We start from the raw sequence: 24582 nt of genomic DNA on the forward strand, positions 1-24582 counted from the left end.
CTGCGCGGCGGGCCGGCTGCCGGCGGTGGGAGGCAGGCTGCGGGGAGCCGCGTTTGGACAGACGGACGGACGGACGGACAGACGGACGGAGGGAACCGTCCTGCCGGGGCTCCGCTCCCCGCCGCGGCCGATCGGGCGCAGATGGGCGGCAGTGGGGCGGCGGCGGCGGCAGCGGCAGCAGCAGCGGCAGCAGCAGCAGAAGCAGCAGCACCGGAGCGGCGGAGCGGCCGGTGCTGAGCGCACCCGCGCAGCGCAGCCGCGCCATGCGGAGCACGCCGCTGGCGGAGGGGGAGCCCTGGCCGCGCCTTTGCACCGCCGAGCTCGGGGGGCTGAGGCGGCTGCGGCGCAAACACGGCTGTAAAAGTTTCCGCGTCGAGCTGAAAGTGCTGAACGGGAGGAGGACGGGGCTCCGCGCTCACCCACCGCCACCACCGCCGCCACCACCACCACCCCCGCCGCCGCCCCGCCGCCCGCCTGGGAGCCGCGCAGAACCGCGCTCGGCCCCGCCGCCAGCGCCTTCCCCGCCGTGCCGCCGCCGCCGCCACCGCCGCCGCCTCCCGCAGCCCGCCCGCCGCCGCCCCCCGCCGCCGCCTCCCCGCGCCCGCGGCCGGGAGAGGCGTCCGGCGTCTCGCCGGAGATCAAAGCCCTGCAGCAGACGCGGCGGCTCTTGGCCAACGCCCGGGAGAGGACCCGCGTCCACACCATCAGCGCTGCCTTCGAGGCACTGCGGAAGCAGGTACCTGGTTGACCCCCCTCCCCCCCCAGGCCGGCACCCCCCTTCCCGGGGTAGGGGGCATCGCGGCGCCCATCGACCTCCCCCCCGCCGCCAGCCGGGGCTCCGCGGGCGGGCTGCGGAGGGCGCTGGGGGTGGTGGTGGGGAGGGCTGTGGTGGCGCCGGGCATCGCTTTGCAAATTCCTCCCCCCCACCGCCACCCACTGCTTCTCCCTGCCCGAGGGGTGCTGGTGGGTGCGCAAGGCGCGGGGAAAGCGCCAGTGGAGGCTGCAGGCAGGAGCCTGGAGTGGACGCCTGACAGAAGGGGAAGTCGGTTCAAAATGCCTGGAAGTACCAACCCTAGAGCTGTGCTAACACTCAAGATAAATAAATAAGGGCTTTTAATTTGTTTTCAGTTAGAAACTTTTGGACCTTTTGCTTTTGCTTTTTTTTTTTTCTTTTTTTCTTTTTTCCCGGGGAGAGAATGGCATAGACGGGGGAGAAAATAAAACCGAGAAACTTTGAGTAAAAAACAGAAGGTGAATGGAGGCATTTGGCCAAGCTTTGGGCTGGGGTGATGCTCCTGTACCAAGAGCACTTGCAGTTGTTAGCTCAGCTGCTGGGATGGACAGTCCCAAGGGGATCAGTTGGGCAGCAACATGTTCCTGCTGACTTTTGTGCAGAGTGCCCAACCCTGCAGCGCCCTTAGGGTTCCTGCAGCCACCTCTGAAACTTTCCCTGTGCTCTGTGTCTGCCAGGGATAGTTGAGTTAAGCTGTGGTTCCCTGCCACTTAGTTTCCCATTAATTTTACTGTCCTGTGTGACTGAAGCTTGTATGGTGCTGGGCTTTCTTGTTGAGAGGTCTTGAAAATCCTGATTGTTGTCTGTAAGAGATAATAGATGTGTTCTTTCTGGCAATGTGGAGCTTCTGAAAAGTAAATAGTTTTGGACAAAATCTCTCCATCACCTCCCCAGCATACAGAAGATGAGGAGGGGTGTAGAGAAGCTGCAAGGTTCTTGTATCTTGCCCATGAGGATAAATCAGTGCCCTGGCCCTCCTACTCTGCCCTATACATCTGCCTGTGTGTAGGCACACTGTGACAGCTCACTGATACACACAGATGTTCTGTTGCACTGGGCAGGTCCTGGCTTTTCTGCCTCTCCAGTAAATGCTGATGGGACTATTCCAGGTGTGTAGGAAAGAAGAGATGCACAGGACTGGGAGGGCTGTGAGCTGTATCTAGATCAGTCCGTGTGTTGAGAGGTGCTGAGTGTCTCCTGTCCCAGAATGGTTCCCCTCAGCTGGTGGGAGCAGCGTGATCTCCTTGCAGGGGGGATCATGCATGCAGCCTTTTTGGCTACCATCTTTCAGACGTTATTTATCCAAACCATTCCCCAAGTGTGCTTGCTTTAAGACTCCTGTTTCCTGCTTGGTGAGGCTCTGCTTGTTCCCACCTCCCGTGTGATGCCTTCAGCCCGTCTCAATGACCTCTGTGTGCTCAGTAGCTGCAACCCAAGAGTTAATCCTCCGTCATCCACTTCTGCAAACAGACTTCTAGTCCCAACCTCGGTAGGAAGACTGGAGCTGTCTGTCAGGAGAGAATTACTGATGAGTGACTAAACTGGAGCATTTTTAATCCTCTCAGTGGTGGGATCTGACAGCTTCTGTTAGAATTGCGGTAATCCAGTTCATGCTGGATGCTGTGCCTCTGGTGCTGAGAGGCCACCCCTTATAGATGCAAACTCCAGACTTGGTGTATTTTGTTTCTATATGCTGCTTCCGTATCTCGGTTGTTTGGTGACTGTGTGTAACGTGCTTGGAAGTGTCAGTCTAATTCTCCATGGACACACATCTACACCACCAAAACCGCAAGGGGAAGTAGCACTGATTTCCCAAATCACTGGCAATCTTGTTCTAGGCTGAGCCTCAAGCAGAAGGCAGGCAAGCAACAAATTAAAGCTGCGCTCTTTGGGGAAATGGGCAACTCTTGAAAAGCCTCAGATTCCTGGCCTTGGCCCTGTCTCTATAAATCATTTCAGCCTTAGACTCAGCTGGGAGCCCAAAGAGCCTGGAGAACAAGTTGCTGTCCTCTCTTCCCGTGAAAGTCAGTCTCTAGGGTCAGCACAGGAACATACTGGCAGAGCTGTATTTGCTCTGCAGAGAGAAAGAAATCGTTCTCTGGGAAATATTTGCTGTGAGGTTTTCCTAGATATTTGCTGAGGGGTGGGCTGGCTGTCCCGACCATCATTGGATGACATTTGGATTCATTTCTGGTTGGGCTGCCAGCGGCATGCTTGGTGCTGTACATGACATCAGGTGACAGTCAGCTTCATTGCACATACACCCGGCGCGGGCTTGTCACTCAAATCATTCACACCGGTGCTGGTGGTGAGGTTTTTGAGGAGCAGTTTGGATCAAAAGAGAGGATGTTGCTTTTCATCACATCTTGGTCAGCAGGGCTGGCACATGGGGGTACGGGGAGATTCTGTTGTGGAGGTAAAAGCAGCAGGGAGGGGTTCTCTTGCCTCGGGTAAGTCCTGTCCTTTCACATACCCGAGCTTACAAAGGGTGTAAGGAGACAACCCCTGTGTGCCATCAGCCACAGACCTCAGTTTACTTCTTGTTCCTCCATCCCTTCCTTGTCATCACATATCAGGCTCATCAGCAGCTGGGAGGCTTTTCCTGAGACACTGAAACTGATACCTCCCCGCAGACAGGTGGGTGAGGAGCAGGGGAGAGCACTGCACTCCTTTGGGAAGGGGCCAGGTGCTGGAGGCACCAGCAGACCTTTCCCCACCTTGTTTGGATGTGCAGGGCTGGAGATGCCCATCCTGGCTGGCATGCAGGAGATAAAATGCCAACGCTTGCAGGATGGGCCACACCATAGGGAGCCTATCCATGCCCGGTGAGGAGGAGGAGGAGGAGGAGGAAGGGGAAGCCATTCCCCTTTGCAGGATGCCATCTTGCCAGCCCACTCGACTGGCAGGCAGCGTGCCGGGCAGATGGGCTGACAGCGGCATCCCCGCGTTCTGCAGCTGTGTACATATGGCACACATGTTACAGCTTTGTGTCGGCAAGCTCTCCAGATGGCAGGAAGGGGTGGGTTGGTTGCTTTTTTTTTCCCCAGTTCTTGGTGGAGGAAGAGCTGACCACAGTCATCTCACACAAGGAGAGGCTGATCCGGCCATGTCCCTGAGCACATGGCTGTCCCCGCCTCACTTCCAAGGACAGGGACCTCCTCAGAGGTGGGACATAGAAGGGCAGCTGCCAGCTCTGGGAAGCTGCCTGCTGTTGGGAGAGACGTGTCCTTGCCATTGTGCTCACTCCTTGGTGTCATGGCCACCAGGAGGAAGGATCTCTCTCCCTCTCTGTGTATCCAGCTGCTGCCTTCACCATAGGGCCACTGAATTGGGACTGAAGAGTAGATGCTCCTGAAATAGATACAACTCTTTCTCCCTAGTCTTGTGATCTTCAACTGTGAAGAGATTTGGAAGAGATTGTCCCCTCACATTGTCCCAAGAATCATTTGTCCAAGTGATCCTTCCACTGACAGAAGGCTCTTAATAGCGTAATTCACCTTGGAAAACACTCATCTGCTATAAAGCACTTGGAGATAGTAGAGAATCTTCTGCTCTCTCCCTCTGCTGCTGCTTTTTCTGGGTGCTGCTCCTGTCCCTGTGGCTGGGCAGCTCTAACTCAAAGCACTGGTCTCCTGCCCTCAGATGCCCTGGTTGATGCTGGTCAGTGGGTTTTTGCACTGTCCTGGCTGCTCCAATACCCTCCAGAAGTGACATGACAGGTTGTCTCTTCCATCTTGTTTCTCTCCCTGCTGTTGTGTGTGGTCAGCAAACCCAAGGATCCCTGATGTGCCTAGACATAGGTGCATCACTGGGTACCCAAGAACCCAAGGTCATCTCCTCCATCTGAAAAGCCTTGGTGCTGGTTCATGAGGCACTGGAACCATTTGGAGGAGACTAGAGGCAATGCCACCTCTGCACCTCTTCAGAGCAGCTGCTAGCCAGGCCAGGCCAGGCCATGGACACCAGCAATGCTGGCTCCTCTTTTTGTCTGCAAATTCCTTTTGGCAGCAGGAGTCTCTTACTCCAGCACATCCGAAGTGTGAGACAACCATCCTAACGTTTATTACAGCATGACCTCAGCCACCACGTTTGCTCCTGGAGGCCTTGGCCAGGAGGACACAGTCCTCTCCAGTGTTAGGTTGCAGTGGACACCCAAGCAAAACCAACTCCCACCAGTGTATTGCACTCAGAGGAGGTGGGATTGAGCTTCCCAGCTGTGCTGACAGATCCTGAAGTGGCAGCAAACTCTCCCTCCCTTGGATGGAGACAACCACAGCAGCCTTCCTGATCTGGAGCCTTGCACATCTGGTTTCTCTCTGGAGCATTGCTGTCCAGCTCCTCCTCAGGAAAGCAACACATCAAGTCACAGCAAGCTAGAGTCCGTGCTGGGAGCAAATGTGTCCACAGACATTTATTTTCTCTTGAAGTATATTGTCTTTTTTCTACATCTTTTCACCACTGCGTTACCAGGGCGCTCTCTGCCTTAGCAGCTGACAGCCTTGCTCTCTGCGCTCATGGGTTCTGGAGATATTTTAGGGTTTTATAGGGCTTTTTAACTGCTGGAATGGAGATTTATTTTTTTTTTTCCCTCACTAGCATCCTCTCACTTTTTTTGCTGCTGGCATGCACGTGGCTGTGCTGTGGCTTGCTGCTAAATCCATGCAGAAAAGACCCCACTTGCTCCCATCAGCAGTGTGGTTGGACACTGGGAATGGCAGCTTTAAGGCCATTTGAAGGAGAAGGTTGTGTTGGTGTGGGGTGGCACGAGGGCAAACTGGCTGCAGGGGTTTGGAGGGACAAGCCAGGCACTAAGGGTAGGCAGAACCTGCAGTCTGAGCAGTGCCTTAGCCTCAAGCTGGTGGAGGCTGAGACTATTCTGGGGACACATCATCATGTGGTCACCCTCTCTGTGTGTCATCCCGAAGGCGGCTGTGGTTTGTCACCTCTGCAGGCGAGACACTGGATACAACCAGTACCACTAGTGTGCCCTCACTGCGTGGTGGGAAGGCTGAGAGCTTTCCTCCATCACCTGCTCACTTCTCAGCCCTATTCCCAGTGATTCATTCCCCCCATGATCCCACCAACAGGAAACCCTTAAATGCCTTAAAACCTAGTTCAAGACAAACCACCCATTGAGGGCCAACATCTGGCTGAGAAGGTTTAGCCCTGCTCCATGGTAGGAGTTGGAAAGATGTTGCTGGGCTTCAGGAGAGCCAGAGCACCCTCCACACATTGCCCTTCATTGTCCTTGAACAGCACAGTGTTAACCAGAGCATCTGTGTGGTTCCAACCAGTCCAGAATGATGGTTATGGTTATTTAGACCCCAGCTGGGGCAGAGCGGGGTGGCACTGTGGTTTAACAGCTAAAGAAGACAAAATACTAGCCTGAAGCAACACAAGAGGAGAGAAAATAAGGGAGAAACCAGACAAAAGGACAAAAAAATCCTGAAAACAAAGACTGTGTGTCACCAAGAATGGGGTTGGTTTGCTCCCTTGGGTGCTGTCTAACTGATTTCAAATCCCTCTTACAAATCCTGCTCCTGTCAGGAGGTATTTGCTCTGCCTGCTGCAGCCACCCCAAGTTAACCTCTGTGTTTTCTTACGGTTCCTGCTGAAATCAGAGGAAAGGATCTTCTTTTCTCCATCAGGCTTTGAATCCAGCCTCCCCTCCCTGCCTTAATCCGCTCTCAAATTCCTCTCCAGGATGCATTCCCTGGGGCGGGGAAGTGGGACACTTTATGGTACCTTCAGCAGAGCCTTCTGAGCCCATTGTTCCTTTGGTCCATGCCATGTGTGTCCTCAGAGTGATATATCTCACCCCTGTCCAGTCTGCACTGTCCCCCAGGCCAAGCAGGGATGCAGAGATGCCAACAGAGCCACGTATGTGGGTGAAGGGAAGCTCCTGGGTCTAAGCAGTGATAGCAGTGGGGTGAAAAAACCCATGGTGTCCAGCAGTGACTAAAGAATCACCAGAGCCAAGCTGGGGCTGGTGTAATGCCATTAGCTCCAGTGGAGCTTGTTCTCCTATTTTCCAGGTGAACTGGACTCATTGGACCTCAGAGATGGAGATGGCCACCACTAAAATGTCACCCAAAAAGGTGTTACCCCACTAAAGTGCTTGACATTTTCTGTGCCCAATGGCCCTGGGATTTCTCCTGCGATGGCCCCATGTACTCCATGTAGTTATTATTTTGGGAGGTGGCTCCCAGATCCCACCCTGAGGGCTTTGCTGCAGCCCAGCAACGTGCTGTTTTTCATGCCTGATACTTGTCATATGCCCCGAAGATTTGCAGAAGGCTTTGAGGGTGCAACACATCCAAGGAGAGCAGAGGAGGACTGTCCAAAACGGAGCAGGGCCAAGCCTGGGGCAGTGTTAAGCAGACTGCCGTTTGGAAGAGATCCCCAGGGTGAACTCACCCAGCACCACACCTAGGTTTTGTTTGGAGGAAGCCAATTCCTTCGCTCCAAGGAGTGAACTCATGTTTCTGCAATGTGAGCGATGGGGGAGCCAGGAGCTGGGAGGGAACCAGGAGCTGGGTTATTTGACAGCATGGACCCACCCCAGAGGCCAAGGTGCCTCACTCCATCAGGCTTAGTGCTCCTGCCTGGGCCATGCTCCATGCTCCTTTTGTTCTTGTTGGCATTTTTAAGCTAGGTTTGGTGCCTGGATGGATGCTTCACTGCTCGTGGCAGGGCAGGGATGGGGCTCGCTTTCAAGTTGCTGTGATTGCTTTGCTAGGATGGGGCTGCCCGTTCCCCACCACTGCAGTCTGGTGGCAGAGAAACAAAAGCCTCCCATCCATGGGATGAAATAGGTGCCCAGTGCTGGCCAGAATAGCTCTGCCCAGCATCTGCTACCCTGAGGGGACACAGATGGTTAAGGGAGGGGATTCTGCTCTACTGCTCTGCTCTGGTGGGACCCCTCCTGCAGTACTGCATCCAGCTCTGGGGTCCTCAGCTCAAGAAAGATGTGAAGTTGTTGGAGTGAGTCCAGAGGCAGCCACAAAAGTGATCAGATGGGTGGAATACTTCTGTGAGGAAAGGCCGAGAGAGTTGGGATTGTTCAGCCTGGAGAAGAGAAGGCCCTGGGGAGGCCTTATAGCTATAAGGTCTGGGTCCTAAGGTGTCTACTTCCATGGTGCCATTATTGACACGTCCACACACTGATAAGCAGCTACACTGAAGGAGTCTGGCAGGGCTGTGAAAAGATGTCCCAGCAGTGCTTGCAGGCTTCTCCATCATACAGCTGTATAATTCATCATCATCCCACCTGGGAGGTTTGGAGGACTCAGGGCATGTAGCTGTCAGGATCAAGGAAGGGAAGGCAAGTCCCTTGCTGGTGAATCTGAGCACAAAACCTGACTATCAGCCAAGAGGTCCTCCTACTTCTTGGAGGACCTCTATGTGTTCACCTTCCCCCTGGAACAAAATGGAAAGAAAAAGAATGGCTCCAAACCCTTCCCAAATACTCTCCACAATGTAACACACCTTGAAGACAGGGAATGATCTTCTGGAAAAGGCTTTCAGCTTGTTAAGGCTGTTACTCATAGATTCACAGGGTGGTTTGTGTTGGAAGAGACCCCTTAAAGATCTTCTAGTCCAACCATCTGCTATGGGCAGGGACACCTTCCATTAGAACAGGTTGCTCAAAGCCCCATGCAGCCTGGCCTTGAACATTTCCAATGCTTGGTCAGCCATAACTTTTCTCTTCCTCTTTCTCCCAGTAGCTCCACAGACACCAGTCCTGGAGATACTTTGGGATGGTGAGAGAGTTTTCCCCTCCACTCAGGACAGATGAGCAAGGAGCACCAGCAGTCCTGCTGCCCCAGCCTGCTGCCTTTCCACTGAGGTGCCTTAACTCTGGGAAACATCTGACTCACCCCCAGTGGAAGGAGGGGTGTACAAAAGCCAGAACTTTTAAGCACTGGACATTTATATGAACCTTCTGGAAATATTTTTGGCAGGAGGTGCAGCACAAAGAATGAAGCAGTGCAGTTGTGCTGGGTGTTTGGAAGCAGGGAAGAGGCAGCCAAATGCTCTCCGAGGGTTGGGGGGGGACAGACCCTGATGTGTTTTAACTCCCAACATAACAATACAGCAGATGAATTAGCAGACAGGTAAATTCAGCAGCTTATTATGGCATCTTGTGAAGGAATTAGCTGTCAGGTGGGCTTAGCTTACTCTGCAAACTCAAACATTTCTCTGCCTTGGAACCACCCCCTCTTCCCTGCTGTACTCCGAGGAGGACAATTCTGCTCTACCTGACCTTCATGTGGAGGTGATCTGTGCAAGTCTGTCCCACTAAGTCCTGTTTCTAACACTATAACCAGGAGGTCTGTAGCCCCAGCACCCAGCACTTCTCTTTCATCCAGCATTTTCTTGCAGCATCACAGCTGAGTAAGCTTGGCTTTGCAGATGTTATCTAGACAGGTCCTGAGGATGTTTACATGAATTATATCTTACTGATAAGTACAGAGCTACCCAGCAGTAGCTCAGAGGTGTGAACTGGATTACTGCTCCCAAAGTCCATGGGATGCTTCTGGTTGTTCTGTGCAGACCCATGGCAGTGAACATACCCTGCACTCTCCTTTGGTGGTTATTGTACCTTCTCACCCATTTCTTCCTCTAGTTGTTCCACAACCTCATCCTGTGCCTTGGGTGAGAATCAACTCCAAGACCATGTCTTTAGTAGATGACAGTGACCCTCAAGGAGCTGCAGCAGAGCCCTGCCTGGCTTGAGAGAGCTGGCTGTGGGCTGAGCACTGCTTCTGGCAAAAGTGCAGAAGACTTCCCATGAACTTCAAAGGGAGCATCTTTGGGCTTCCAAGGGCGCTGCCTCTGAATTGCAGACGTCAAGGATGGAAAAGACCTGTTAGGTCACATCCCGTCCTATCTTCCTGCCAAAGAAGGGCTCTTCTGCACAGGAATCCATCTCAAGAGCTTTCAACTTGTGCTGCTTTAGCCCCTGCCAGCCTGGGGATCACTGATAAGACCCATGAGACTCTGCAGAGCCCTTTGCAGACTCAACCAACAAACATCCTCTGGCCGAAGCTCTGGTTCCTGCTGGTCCCAGCCCAGTGCCATCATCTCCTGAAGCCAAGGATGGAGCGAGTATCCGTTCCTGTCTAACAGACAGCTTCATTCCTTCTCATTGGTGTGAAATTTCAGTTGCAGTTCCTTCCTAATTCCTTTTAATCATTGCAAATATTGCAGGCAAGATGGTGAGCTGTGCTGCTGCTCAGGAGAAACTGGTGAGGTCAGATGAGGGAAATGCATTCATTGACTGCACAGGAATTTGAGCTCTCCCCTGCTCCCCCGCAGCTCAGAAGGGACCAGCTCAGCTCCTGGTTTTGCACCAAACTTATGTCTCCCTCCCACCTTATGTCTTTTGGGCACAGGTACGAGTGAGCTACCCGTGGGAGGGTTACACCTGTGTGGCCACACCAGCATCAGCCCTTTTTCCCTTTTCTAAGACTGTTTTCAGTTGGATTTTGGAGATTTCGTGGCATCCAAGTGTGTTATTAACATCCTTCACTCCGGCTTGTGCAAATCTGTCCCCTCTTCATTGCTGGCTTTATGTTAAAGAAGAGATAAAACCAAAGTTCACTTTATCCCCACCCTCCTGGGGAAGTTTGGGGAAGCTTTGGATTTGGATCTGGACTAAGTGGCTCATTCCTCTCTCAATTTCCCATGTTTAATTCAAAAGGAAACATTAAAATGGCAGGAGCTGAGCCAAGACAGGGAGGGTTCCTGCAAAATAGTTATTCTAACACTGTTACCATGGCAAAAGCTCTTATCTCCAAATGTTAGTGCCCCGCACCCATCATGGTGGTATCTGGGCTGCTCAAGGTGAGCCTTTTCCAGCGGGTGGACAGGGCAGCTCCAGTTTGCACTTTGCTGCAGCCTGTGGAAAAAGTGTTGTGTAATCCCAGTCAAGGGTTTTGTCAACTGTGTTAGCACTGAGATCTTTTTTGGAATTTGCAGCAAACATGTTCTACAAAACAGTTTGGTTTATATTTTGCTTTTCTAGGGTTTTTTTTTTTCTTTTTTTTTTTTTTTATAAAAACAAAACACAAAAGGAAGAGAGCAAAACAGATGAGGGAAAAAGGCATTAGCCTGCCTTCTGTTGTGACTGGACAACGTCTGTGCATCAGCCTCAAGGATTTCATGGTCTATTTTCCTTCCACTCAATTTAACTTCCTTCTTGCTTTAATTCTGAAATTATTCCCACATTTCACTGAATCCTTCTATGTTAGTTTCCATCTTCCACTCTGCTATTTGATCTTGGGTCTCCACTGTTCTTGTGTCAAAAGACCCTTGGGTGTTTCTGTTGCCCCAGCTCTTGCTTTCAAATTAACTCTCAGCTTGTTGCATCTGGGGGGGACAGGAATTCTGGTCTGAGGGCAAGAGCAGTTGGGGGGTGCACAGTGGAAAGGATTTGGAGAGAGATTCCCAGAGAATAAATAGATACCCTGCAATATCCCCACTCATTGCAGGTTGGTCTGGATGACCTTCAGAGGTCTATTCAAGCCCAAACTATTCTCTGATTCTATGATTCCTTGCTTCCTCAGGGATATCAGTAGCACATGGTGTGTATTAAAAAGGTCCTTTGAAGCTTGTTGCTTGCCTCTGGAGAAGTTGGATGCTGTTTGGCACCTCAGATGTGTCATGCAAGCCAAATGGCCCATGGGGCCTTTAAAATCCACTTGCACATGGATAAGGATGATCCATAGGGTTGTATGGTTTGGATGGTTGTATTGGTTTGGATTTCCATCAGTATAATGATAGAGCTCCTCTCAAGGAGAATTTGAAGAAACTTGGGCAGGAGTTGTTGGTTAGTGACTGGTCGACAGGCAGGGAATGGGGGTGGGAAGGGGAAGAGGGTGAGGAATGGGATTTTATGAGTGGACAAACCAGGGTCTGCCTGTGAGCTTAGCTCTGCTTCAAACAGAGGTTTGGATAGGAGACCTCAGAGGTCCCACCACCTGAAATGGTGACTGTGTGTGTTTATAAATGAGCTGGCAAGGTGGGTGAGCAGTGTGATAGGAACTTTGCTGGCAATGCTCCAGCATAAGGTGTAGGTATTTGCTAAAGGTAGCAAAGATAAGAAGAATTAGAGTGAGCTTATGACCCTGGTAGATTAATTAAATATGATATAGATAAAGAAATGTGATGCATGTGGGAAAAACCATACCAGATTGCACATATGAAATGACAGGTGTTGAGCTGACCATTATCTAGAGAAGAGAGACATCAGGGTTTCTGTAGATGGTTCAATAATAGTCTCAGGTCAGTGCCTGGCAGTAGCACAAATCAAATCAGGAGTTATGAGAAAAGGAATATTAAACAAAGCAGAGAGCACAAGCATTTGTTGTTAGATAAATACACAGAGCACTCAGAACATGAATCTTATGTGTTGTTCTCATCCTCTCAGCTCAGAAAGGACTAGAAAAGTTTCAAGGAAGAGCAGCAAGAGCCATCAGAGGTATGGGATGGCTTCCACAGAACTGTTTCCTAAGTAGGTTTGATCTTTTTCGTCTGGAAAAGAGGCTGAAGAAATGATGGAGGACTAAAAATGTGTGTCCTGGAGGAGGTGAATAAAAATCTGTTCCAGTAGAGGAACTGGGGGACCTCAAGTGATGACAGTAAGATCCGAGTTCAAAACAAGCAAAAGGAGGGCAGTGTTATAGAGAGACTGGGGAGAAAACTTTGCAAAAGGATTTTGTGGGTGCTCAGTATTGAGAGGGGTTCAGCTTACCAGACCAAATTTCTGAAGAAAGATCTCTCATGGGCTGCTTAATACAGAGAAGGCACCTCTAGCTGAGGTCATGGAGAGATGTTAGCTGGATACTTGAGGAGACCCTATATATGCCTGAGCTTTTCTGCTACTCCCTTGGCATCTGCATATGGCTGCTGCAGGGTTCATGAAGGGGGTGGACCCATCTTGATCTGTGAAAAGCCTGGGTCAATAGTCCAGAGATGATCCTGACTTTTTGTCATCCCAGAGAGGAGAGAAGCTGAGGCATGAGCACGGCAAGAAGCCTTACAAAATCTCAAACCCTCAGCAGAGTGAGACACCCTAGAGGCACGAGGAGGATGGAAACTGGTACACAGATGGTAGAGGGACACTGAGGCATTCCAGTGATTGATGTAGTATGATAACTTATACTGGTGGGCGGGCAGACAACTTGAGGGGCTAGGATGGATTTCAGATAAACTCCCAGCTCCAGTTTCCAGTAGGTGATAGACTCTTCTGGGTTAAAGGCTGAATGACCTTTAGCAATTTCACAAACTAGCAAGCAGGGCCCCAAGCCTATTGCACTCTGAAGAAGAGCTCTTTGAGATGAACGTGTTGAAGTTATGTGCCTAAAATTGAGCTCATCTCTAGTGTCTTGCTGGGTCGTGATCGAAAAGTAATCAAAGCTTCTGCTGCAGAAAACCTGTACTGTTCAGTGATTTAGACACGGGCTGTTTAATTTGAATTGTTTGAATGTTTCACATTACACCAGGAATCTTCAAGGGGAAAGAAATAAATTGCATAAGATAGGGTCAAGGCTCTGAACCAGGTTTGGTCTCTCCTGGGAGGTAAGATAGCATAATGGGGATGTTTCTGCAGGTAGGAAAGATGACTTCAGGTCCTGCTCCTACAAGAGCATTGTGGTTCTGCATGGGCTGAGAATCATGATTAATGCTGTTTGAGCCCAAAAAACTCCAGGCTGTGGTGCTAATACTTCTCTTATTGCCTTATTTTGCAAGACCTATGATGACATTGGACCTACTTGTGGGGTGTAAGTTACTCAAGATGATTAACTCGGTGGCACGGGGGTTGCAGGTTTCTGAGGGAAGCAGGGCTATTGAGAAGTGAACTGAATGGCAGGCAGATGTCCTGGGCCAGATCCTGCCATCGTGTTTTAAGCAGAACTGCCCTGCTGAAATCAAGAGGCTTTGTGCTGCTTTCATCCCTGTGGAGATCAGCAGGGGAGTTCCTAAAAAACTGTTGGGACCATATGGCCTTTTATCACTAGAGGTCCTATTTATGTTAAAAACTTCTAAGAAAATAACCTACAGTTTTTTTGTCGCTGCTTCAAGCAAGATATTTTATTTATCTGGATTAATTTTTATTAATTTTTTTTTCTCTCTGTTACCCTTTCTAGGTTCCCTGCTATTCTTATGGTCAAAAGTTGTCCAAACTGGCCATCTTGAGAATAGCCTGTAACTATATCCTTTCCCTGGCCAGACTAGCAGACCTGGATTACAGTGCTGACCACAGTAACATGAGCTTCTCTGAATGTGTGGAGCAGTGCACTAGGACCTTACAAGCAGAAGGAAGATCTAAAAAAAGGAAGGTATGTTACAGCCTCCCCTTCTCACCCCCCAAATAACAGTAAAAGTTACAAAAGTCAAAAAAAAAGAGAAAAAAAATCCAAAGTGCTTTCATTCCTTTCTCAACCTCTTGAAATATTCCTGAGATTTTTTTTTTTATCCCTGGCTTTTTCTCTCTCACTTTTTCTCCTCCATCCATCTCATCTTGTAATAACCACATTCCTCTCTAATCAGAAGCTTTTCTCTCCTCCCTGTCCTCCTCTCCTTAGTCACCCATCGTGTGTTTTAGCACGAGCCTCATCTTCTTAGAGTCATCTCAGGGCTGTTATTTGTTAAACCAAACCAACCTCGGGTCGCCTGTTGCAGCCCATAAAACACGGCTGTGTTCTCTGCTTTGTTTAACCTAACACTTATCTCTGAGAAAAATCACCCGACAACAACAAAAAAAGTAGCTAATGGAGACGTTGGGTGTATAAACACATTTGGAAGATGTATGACCTGAAGGACGTGTGGGTATCTTGAGGAAACAACGTTCCATCTAATTACGCCTCGCATTCCTTTAGGTTACTTAACACTGAACCAATTAGGTGAAATCATCGTCAAGCGGCGGGAGGAGGAAGTGGGGTGTTCTGCCCGTTTTCCTCTCAGAGAGTGACATGGGTGAATTAAAGGAGTGATTGATGTCTTTGTTCGGGCTTTTATGACAAAAAGAATTTTGTAAACTTGAATTGAACTTCCCGTGGCTTTCTGGGCTCGCTTGTCAGGCAGGATAATAAATCAGCGGGATTTTAATGGATGAATGGGCAGCTAAGCCGGGGAGCAGGCTCCTTCCCCAGTGTCATTAAGATCTGCCTCTGATTTGGGCAGGTTTCCTCACTTTTCCTCCTCTTTAGCTCAACAAATCATCCCGCAGCAGTTCAGTTTATAAATAAACACAATAGGACACTCCCTGTCGCTTCCTCTCTCTGTCCCAGGCTGTTTTTATGCCCGTGGAGCAGCAGTGCCAGGTGGAGACATGGCACCACTTCCCCACAGCACCAACAGAAACCAGATGTGAGGAGAGGTCCTGGGCACAGCCTGAAATTGGAGGTTCATTGTAGGGACTGTAGAGTTGCAGGCAGGGCTGTGCCAGGGACACTGATGTGATGCCACTAACCCTAGAGTGAGGTGAGAATTCAGTCTTGGGTCCCCTCTCCAAGATGGGTGAGAAGAAGGGGATAAGCATCTTTTTTCAGGGTTCAGCAATTGCTAGTTGGGTCTTAGGTCCCCTCTTCAAGTCAAGATGGCAGAGAAGAAGAGGATAAGCATCCTCCTTGTGGCTTCAGCACATTTCTGGGCTGGCATTCAGGCTTTGGGTGCCCGATGGACTGAGACCCATTGTCTTGGCATATGTAAACCAACACAAGCTTAAAGACAGAAAATGCAGAGCCAGATTTCAAAGGGCTCCAAACCCCAGGGTGTTCACATCTGAGGGTTAGGGCTGGGCCCATCCTTAATTTAAAAAAATAAATTGAGAATTAAAAGCCTGACATATATGGCATTTGTTCTCTAAAGCTCACAGACACGTGGACGAAAGCCCCGAGCCCATCAAGACCATACGAACAGTAAAACTCTCGTGAGGCAGGGGCACATTTCCCAACAGGCCACCACTGATCCACAGAAACAGCATCACCAGGAGAAAATCTGCCTCTTCTCCGCATTCTTGAAGGTCACCCCTCCTAACTCTTCTCCAAAGACCCTCTCTAAAAAGGAAACTGGGCTTTATACTTTTGGCAGGCTCTTGGTCCCTGCTCTGCCTTGCTTTTCTTTCTGGAAAGTGTTTTGAAAATGCATTTCTGCTCTTTGGTAAAGTCCAAGTTTAGGGCAGCACAAGAGACCTTGGATTCCCCTGGCTGATAATCGTTTTATTTCCAGGAGGGTTTAGAATCAGAGAATGGATTGGAAGAGACCTTAAAGATCATTTAGTTCCAAGCCCCTGCATGGGCAGGGACACCTCCCACCAGACCAGGTTGCTCCAAGCCCCATCCAACCTGGCCTGGAACACTTCCAGGGATGGGGCAGCCACAGCTTCTCTGGGCAAGCTGTGCCATTTGCTGAGGTGATGGCAAGAGCACATTCAGCTGACAAGGAAGCCAAAACCAGTAGGTACTGCTAAGTAACACCAGCAATTCCCAGGAGATGGAAGTGGGGATGAAAAGTCTGGTTTGGAAGGACTCATCTTGTTTTCTGCCTCTCTCCTTGATCCAAGCAAATCGTGAAGGCAAAGGATAGAAATGCCATTATCAGAGGGAAGTTACAGATCCAGGATGGCAATGCAGGGAAGATCCCAGGTCTGGGAGTCAGGCACTGTGAAGGGAAGTCTCTCCTGGGGGGTCTTCTGCAAGCGCCTGGAGGAAGATACAACAGCTTGGCCAAAAATCACTGTGCCCTCATTCATTTTGAAATCGGCACGTTTTTCTAAACTGTGTGTGTTTTCAATCAGGTCTCCAAACCCACTGCTTGCTGCACAGTTCCTCTAAATTACGGACTTCAGGGTGGTTGTCATATTTTTGTTGTTATTCTTTGGACTGCCTTTTTTCATTCTTTCTTAAAAAAAAGAAAGAAGAAAGCCAGCCCGAGCACAGACCTCTACTCCTTGACTTCTACCACTGGGCTCACAGCACTATTATCTCCTGTCATCTCCATTTTATTGTTTGTCTACCTCTATCACTTGCTCTCTCTTCTCTCCACTTGTGATGTGCTATGGCACTGTGAGCTTTTCACACCAAAAAGTAGCTGGTTGGAGTTTGTTTTGGCAGGCAGAGGCTCCAGATGTTGGGTTTGCTGGATTGTGCATCACCTTTTGCTTTGTGTTCGAGGGCAAATTATCTGCAGTCCCTAACATTAGGCTGTTATTCAGACTTTGCTGTTTCAATGGGAAATTTAATTGCTGTTTCTTCCCCCCTTCCTTCCACTCCATTTTGTTAATTAGAAAAGTTGGCTGGCAAAACTTGACTGGGAAAAAAAAGAAATCCCCTTTCCAGTCCTAACTACAGTTATATGGTGATTTTAGGTTTTACAGTTGAGACTTGACCAGGGGTGTTTGGTGATGAGGGATCTCATTTGTAAGTGGCAAAGGAGAGAACTGAAGGGCTTCAAATGCCTTTTCCTTTAAAAAAAAAAGTTGCACAGGAGGGGGTTGGGGAATGGTGATGACAGTCTTCATTTTTTAAAGCTGCTTTTTGCTTGGTTATACAAGTGATCCAGACTAAGCCTTGCCCCTCACCATGCATGCAAGAGTCATGCCATGTCAGAGGTTTGGGTTACAAAACAACAGAGCCCCAAGTCCACACTGATGTCCCAGGAAAGGGGAGAGAGACCTACCCTTGACTTCAGCCAAGAGCATCCTCCAGCAGCACTGAGGACACGACAGCCAAAGGAGGAGCATCAGAGAGGGGAGTCCAGGTTTCCTTATCCCTGGTGGACCCCATTTCTGGATGGGACATGATCCTGAGTGGCCAAAGGATAAGTCTCACATGGATTTTGTAGGGTCTGGGGTCCAGTCTGCTTTTTGCACACTCTTTTTTTATAGCCTTACCCCCATCAGGGCCAAATTCTGGTGCCCTGCAGGAAGGTGGCATTATAACAGGGTAGTGTTAGGGCTTCAGGGTGCATGGCTGGGTGCTCTCTTTGAAGCCTGGTGCTTCTGTGGGTGCAGAGCAGTGCACCACTTACCCTCATACCCCCCAGCTCCACAGGATCCAGCCCCCAGCAAGGGCTATGGGGCAGCCCTTACCTCCCCACCGGGCAGCACAACCACAGCCCTTTGGTGGTCTAACACAGCAGGGTCCAAATATCCTACACAGCTATCACACCCAGCACGGAACAGAAAGCCTGAAGTGCTTGTGAAAAAACAAAACAAAACAAAACCAAAAAAAAAAGAAAAAAAAAGAAAAAAAAGAAAAAACCCAGCCCATTGCAAGGTTCATTTTTTTTTTCCTCCCCCTCCCCTCTTTGCTTTTGATCAACCCTTGTGCAAGGCAGCAACATCGCCGCGGCCATGGGAGCTAAGCCTGAGCGGGGAGGGATGGGTGAGGGATTAATTTTTTTTGTCTGTGTGTGAAGGGGGGTGGCTTGGTGGGTTTTCTTAGGGGTTTTTTTTTTTGTTTTTTTTTTTTTTTTTTTTTTTTTGCTTCATCCTCCCCCCCCCAGCCCTGGCTCTTCTGGCAGTCGCAGACTCCAGATGTTCAGAGCGCGAGTTGGGAAGTCCTGCTGGCGCCACTTGGGGCAGAGGGCAGGGGAAAGGCACGCGAGCTGGAACCCGGAGTACTCAGTCACCGCAGGACTTGGCGCATTCCCCAGCTCTCTGCTGGCACATTCCCCGGCTCTCTCCTGGCCATCTGTTCCAAAAAAACACTTTCAGAACCTCATCATCACTCAGGATACAACACTGCGAGCAGCTGTTAGCGAGGAGGCAGAAGGAAAAAAAAAAAAAAAAGAAACACACACACATATAAAAAAAAAAAAAAAAGCCCCAAACCATGCGAAAGGTCTCTTTGTGAGAGAGGAAACTGGGTTATGAATAACAGGCGAGCAGTTGGAGCTCAATAAAAGTTTTCGGCTGGAATTTTGTTTCTTGCTTTTGTGCCTCTGTGTGTGGATGCGCACAGATGCAAGGAATTAAAGCTGTAAGACGTGCTGTCTCCCTATACATGTATTCCCCACTAATTAAATGATGGAGAAGCACATACAGAGTGAAAAGCCACTCTATTTGTTGCAGGCTGCTGTGCTAAAATGGCTCACATTATGTGTGTAATTATTGCATTATATAAAATAGTTGTGGGGTTCTGCCGTGCCTTGATGCTGCCTCGTTGCTACTTTGCTAAAAACAGAGTTCCCGCTGTAGATTACACTTCTTTCCATTAAAAAAAAAACTCCAAGGAGGGTGTTCTGTGGCCGTGTTTGCTTGGAGTGAGGAAGTTGAGGTTTTATATCATAAAAGAGAAATGGTAGTGGCAGGTTTGATTTGTATGGCTCCAAACCCCTCCACTCGGAGTGGATTTTTTTCTCTAACACTGTATCATGACTCGTGATTTATTTAGACAGACCCCCAAGATAAAGCCACAGCTCCCACCCCCTGGTTTGTATGGATGATCCTGGCTGCCGAGCTGGCTGTTACTGATCATCTGATATTGATTATTATAACACATCCAGAGCCAGCACAGTAAAAATCTTGCTGATCTGCAGGGCATTTCTTCCTCCCAGCTTCCCGCCCTGTGTGGGGAGAGGGGCTCCAATAATGAGGTTCAACCTCCCTTTTCCCTGCAGTTTGACTTAGCAGAGAGGTTCCTCTTTAAAAATAGCTTCATTTCCCTGCTAGGACTTGCAGGCAGGAGCGGGCAGCCAGCCAGTCTGCTTCCCCACAGCCCTGGGGAGGAGCTGGACCACGGGACAGCAGCCACCAGCTCCCAGCCGTCCGTCTGCTGTGGGACAGCAGCATCCCCAGGGGGGGTTCTGATTCTGCCCAAACAGGATTTATCCCTGCTCTATGCTAGCTGCAGGATGATGCATCCAAAGAACAGAATATAAGGTGGCTGGGGGTGTAGTGAGGGTCTGTAAACACCTTAGTGGATTCCCATGCATGGTGCTTGTATTAGGCCCTGCAACCCAAAGCAGCGATGGGAAATGGGGCAGGGCTGTGAGGCTGAGGGTCATGGCAAGGCTCATGACCCACCTGCATGGGCAGCATCTAAGTGGGAGGTGTCTCTGCCCATGCAGGGAGGTTGGAACTAGGTGATCTTTAAGGTCCCTTCCAACCCTAACCAGTCTGTGGTACTATGAAGATCATGAGGAAGCTGACCCAAGGCTGAGCAGGAAGGCAGAGGCAGCTGTGTGCATCCCCAAGGGCACTGCACAGCCCGTGTTGGCCCATCAGGGGGGGGTTGAGCATCAGTACCCCAAAGAGCAAGGCAGAAAGCTTTTAATTGCAAAAAGGATGTGGTTTGGGACCCCACTGTTACATGACAACACTCCAAAACCCCCTTTGCTTTAAGTAGTGTTGGAGCAGCCACATGGCAGCAGGCAAAGTCTGGGGCCAGGGATTTGCCCCCCGTGGTGGGAACAGGGTCCCAGCATAAGTTCCATTCCCTTTGTAATGACAGAATTACCAGGAATAGGGTAAGACCAGCCCCACAGGTATCAGATAACTACAGCAAAAGGAAAATGTGAGTATAAGAGACAGAAGAAGCCCTGGAACAAAGGCTGACTCAATTCCTGAAGTGCTGTGATTTATTGAGATTGAAATGCTCCAGGATGCTGCAGACTCACCAAGGTCATTGGGCCAGTTGTCAAATTCAAGAGCCATGGGAGCTCTGATATTATTAGTTTAAAGCAGACCCTGGCTAATAAATCTGTCTTCAGAGCTCCTGGGTGGATTGGAAAAGGGTGGAGAGGGGAAAGAGAGGAGCCTGTTCTCACCTAATGGCCAGCATTGGGCAGCACCTGGGACTCACTGAGTAATGCCAGGGGGGTTTGCTGAGCTCCTCAATCAGGGTGTAGAGGGATCTCTCCATTCCCCTTCCCATTTCCATCACCTCAAAGGTGCAGCACAATTGCCCTTACCTGCCCTTGGCTGGTCTGCACATGTTTCTTCTAGCCCCACCATCACTGATTTTATCCAGTTGCAAAGTCTTCAGAGCAGGGAACAGCCACCAGCCTGCTTCCCAGACCCTACCAGTGCTTTTTATCAGCATCCAGGACCCTGAGCTGAAGGGCAGAGTCCCTGGGAACACACAGGAGGTGTTAACTGTAATCTCAGGTCCTATTTGTTGAGCACTTTAAAGAGCATCAGAGGCACAAGAGAGGGGACCAGAGGCCCTGTGGCTCCAGTGGCTTTGGCTTGGAGCAGGAGGCTGCTACTGCTGGGTAGTTTGTTCCTGCAGTGGGAAAGGTTTTGGTTGCTAAGAAGGCTGTTCCAGGCAGGAACAGGGGGGATTTGTCTCTCTACTGTCTTTTAATATTAATGACAGTGGTCACTGCTTCCCCCTTTTCACTTCTTTCACATTTTCTTTCCATGTGGGATAAGTTAAACAACTGACTTTTCTATTGCAGATTATTAATATGTATTATTTATTGTTGGAAAATAGTTTCAGGGGGTTCCCAACAGAAACATTTGTGACACACAAGGCTGTTTGTCATTCTCCCACTTACACCTCATTCATTCCAAATCTCAAATCCCAAATCCCAGTTAAGGCCCTGAATTAGGGCAATAATTCCTACATTATCCTGCTCTGTGCAGCCCTATGTGGTGTCTTACAGTCAGCACAGACAGCTCCTTATGGATAAAAATTGTGATAATGAGCTCTGTTCCCAGATTTGGCATTTTCCAGATGTGAAGAGTTCAATATAGCCAGTGCAGAAGAGTAACCAATGCAGGTTGGGACTGGTGGAGTGATGTTTATCCAGGGGTTTTGCTATGGCTGGGATGCACTAGGATGCAACCAGCCCGTGGCCCCATCCCATGCAGAGCTGCATGGCTGAACACCTCCCCTACCATGTCCAGATGTGCTGCCCTCAGCTCCAGGAGCCTGAGGTCCAGCAGGGCCCAGCATTTCTTGCATAGAGGAAAATATTTCAGCAAAATATTCTTGTTGAGGGGAATCCTGATGGCCCTGGGGCAATTCTGTGTTTTCCAGGATCTGCACTTTGCAGGAAGGGGTGGTAAGGTGGATTTTGGGCCCCCTTACCCCTTAGCTTGGTGATGGTTGATCTCCCAAGCAGCTGCCTTAATAATAGTAAAAAATAAAAAGAAATTAATAATCATCAGCATCTTCGTAATAGTTATACATTATTTTACAACATCCAGTAAAGGAAAAGGAGAGGTGATACAGAAATGAAGCAGATTGTGGAAAAAAAAGGTTTTTCAGGCCAAGCTTTAAGTTGGACCTCAGACCGTAAGAAAGATGGCTGATGTGTCCAGGGGGTTGGTGACTGTGTCCAAAGGACTTTCAGAGGCTGTACTGCACCCTGAAGGGCTTTTAAATCCACTGGCAAAAAGCAAGAAACAGTGGTTGGACTCAGTAAATGGGAAGTCATTTCCAAGTTTCTAATTCCTAAGTTACTTAAAGGAGGATTTAGGAGCCCACGTGATGAAGGCAGTTTGGACAACAGAGATCTGATCTCATGAAGGAGCAGGCCCTGAGGATTTTACTCTGTTTTGAACTACACTAACGATTGTTTGTGGGATACTCACAGGGCTTATTTTAATGTTAAGGGGGGTTTAGATGAGTGTTTCCCTGTCTGAAGCTGCTGCTCTTTGGAGTTGTGCATTTTCCAATGGAATCCTGGCCAGAATAGTGAGTTGGCCAAATGCAATTACCCCAGAACATCTGCCACAGCACAAGGACAGGTTGCAGAGCTGGAGGTTGAGATGCTGGGAACAGATCAAAATAAATCCAGTCACTAAAATACAGACATAAACCCCATCCCCTGCACAAATCCAGCTTGGCCCAACTCTTTTGCTTGCTTGCTGCAATTCTGAGATTAGGTTTGAAAACTAAAAATAGACCCAAAGAGCTGTGGGTCTTGACAAAAGCAGTTCTTTGCCATGATTCTAAGGGTGTATTTTGGGGGTTTTTTTGCAGCAGGAGCTGGAGCCAGCAACTTACTACCTTGTGTTTCCACCCCAAACCTTTCTCATCCCCTCTGTCTGCCAGTCCCTCTGCTCTGGGTGAGCTCTGGCTACCATTGTAGTTACTTTGCAAGCCCAATTCTTAGCAGCTCCCATGGCCAGTGGTCCCTGAGGACACCTCAGTGTGTACCAGCAGTGGTTGTTGGTGCAAGGAGCCTCTGGAACACCGTGTGTTCCCTGTCTTGATGGTGCATCTTTCTCTTTCCAGGAGTAAAAACCAGGAAGGGGAGATTCAGAAGAGCTTCCAGTCATTTACATCTGCTCTTGGCAAAGGTTGCATGGTCCAGATGAAGACTGCAAGCAGCTTTTTTTGCAGAAACCCCTTTTCAAGATGACAATTGGCCAAGGAACTTTCTTAGTCTCTGGAAGAGAAAGAAGAAAAAGGAAAAGAAAGAAAAAAAAAAAAGGACAAGGATGCTTCTTATTGTTGTTAAGCCAGCCACCTTTTAGTACGTGCAATTTATTTAGCACTTTTCCCTTTGCTTAACTGGGAAATGTTACCCTCTCAGCTCATGTGTACAGTAATTTGTTGTTGTTGTTGTTGCTGTTGTGCCAAAGATTTGATGGAGCTTCTACACTGTGTCTTATTTTTGCCTTAACTTTAAATCTTTGAGCCAAAGAAAAGGCAGAGGTGCCATTGAGATGGTGGCAAGCAGGGCAGCCAGCTCTCAGTGACAGATTCAAATTTCTGAGTCCTTCTGGGGGTCACCTCTTGTTTCTCCTGCCCTCACTTCTCTGCCTGCAGCCCTGGAGCCAGTGTTCAGTGTGGGCAAGAGCTGGGACACCACCAGATTGTGTTTGCTCCTTTCCATGGTTCTGCCCCTTGGGCAATTTCCTGATGTTCCTGCCTGTGGGACACATCCACAGGGTAAATGTACTGACACAAAGTGAGAGCTGAAAGAGGAGCTATGAATTTTATTTTTTTAAATAAATAAATACAGTTCAATAAGCAAAAGCTAAGTGCTGTGTAAAGCAAAAAAAAAAAAAAAGTGAGTTCAGATGGGCAGGGTGAAATGCAGCAAAATGATTCAGTGGGAGTTTCAGGCTTGTGAAGTTGGTTTTTTCCATCGGATTTTTCAAGACATCAGAAACCCTTGTAATGCAAAAGCATTTGAACTCTCTACTGTACCTTTCACTTCAAATTGAAGTAAGAAAAAAAAAAAGAAAAAAGAAAAAAGAAAAGATTGAGAAACATTTGCTTGGAGTAAGCAGACTTTATAGGTAATGGAGCTCATATGCAAGACATCTGCTAATGATGAGGGGACAAAACTCTGTATTCAAGTCAAAAAAAAAAAAAGGTATTTCCAAACCAGGGAGATTAACAGATTTTGTTTCCCACTCATGTGGAAGGGTTATTTGCAAGGCCAGATTTGCATCCTGGCTCCAGCAGTCTAAACTGGGTCCCCAGGTGTCTGACTTACTCCAGTCTGAGTGTGGTGGGGCTGGGGTGGGCGAGGGGGAGAAGGCTCTGGGTGACTGAATACAAAACTTCAGCTTCTCAGTGCCTGCCCCCTTACTTCCCAAGCTGAGCAATCAGCAGATGGATGCTAAGCTGGGGAGCTGGTGTGCAAACCCTGAGCTCAGGGGATCAGGATATGGGGCTGGGGGGAGGTAAGGGGGGCTCTGCAGGGACCATCTGCCTGCTGCCAAGTCCCCTGGACCAGGTGAGGGTGGGCAAGCTCCTGATGAGGATGCTCTGGATGCCCTCTACTTAATTTCTGGGACATACAGGGGATGGTGTTGTCCAAACTTCCTCCCTGGAGCTCATTATACTGCTCACCCCTCTGCCCAGTCATTA

General features: G+C 49.2%; 1 protein-coding gene across 1 annotated transcript; it reads left to right on the top strand.

Annotated features, from left to right (window-relative positions):
- Nucleotides 1-24097, top strand: ATOH8 (atonal bHLH transcription factor 8). Its single transcript, XM_030450670.1, is given in 4 exon segments — nt 1-443; nt 446-736; nt 13948-14139; nt 22993-24097. Coding segments are annotated over 4 exon segments (669 nt in total). The 5' UTR covers nt 1-263; the 3' UTR covers nt 22999-24097.
- Nucleotides 24098-24582: the final 485 nt, after the last annotated feature.

This window comes from Calypte anna, chromosome 4B, assembly GCF_003957555.1.
Source record: "Calypte anna isolate BGI_N300 chromosome 4B, bCalAnn1_v1.p, whole genome shotgun sequence".
NCBI classification, from domain to species: Eukaryota; Metazoa; Chordata; class Aves; order Apodiformes; family Trochilidae; genus Calypte; species Calypte anna.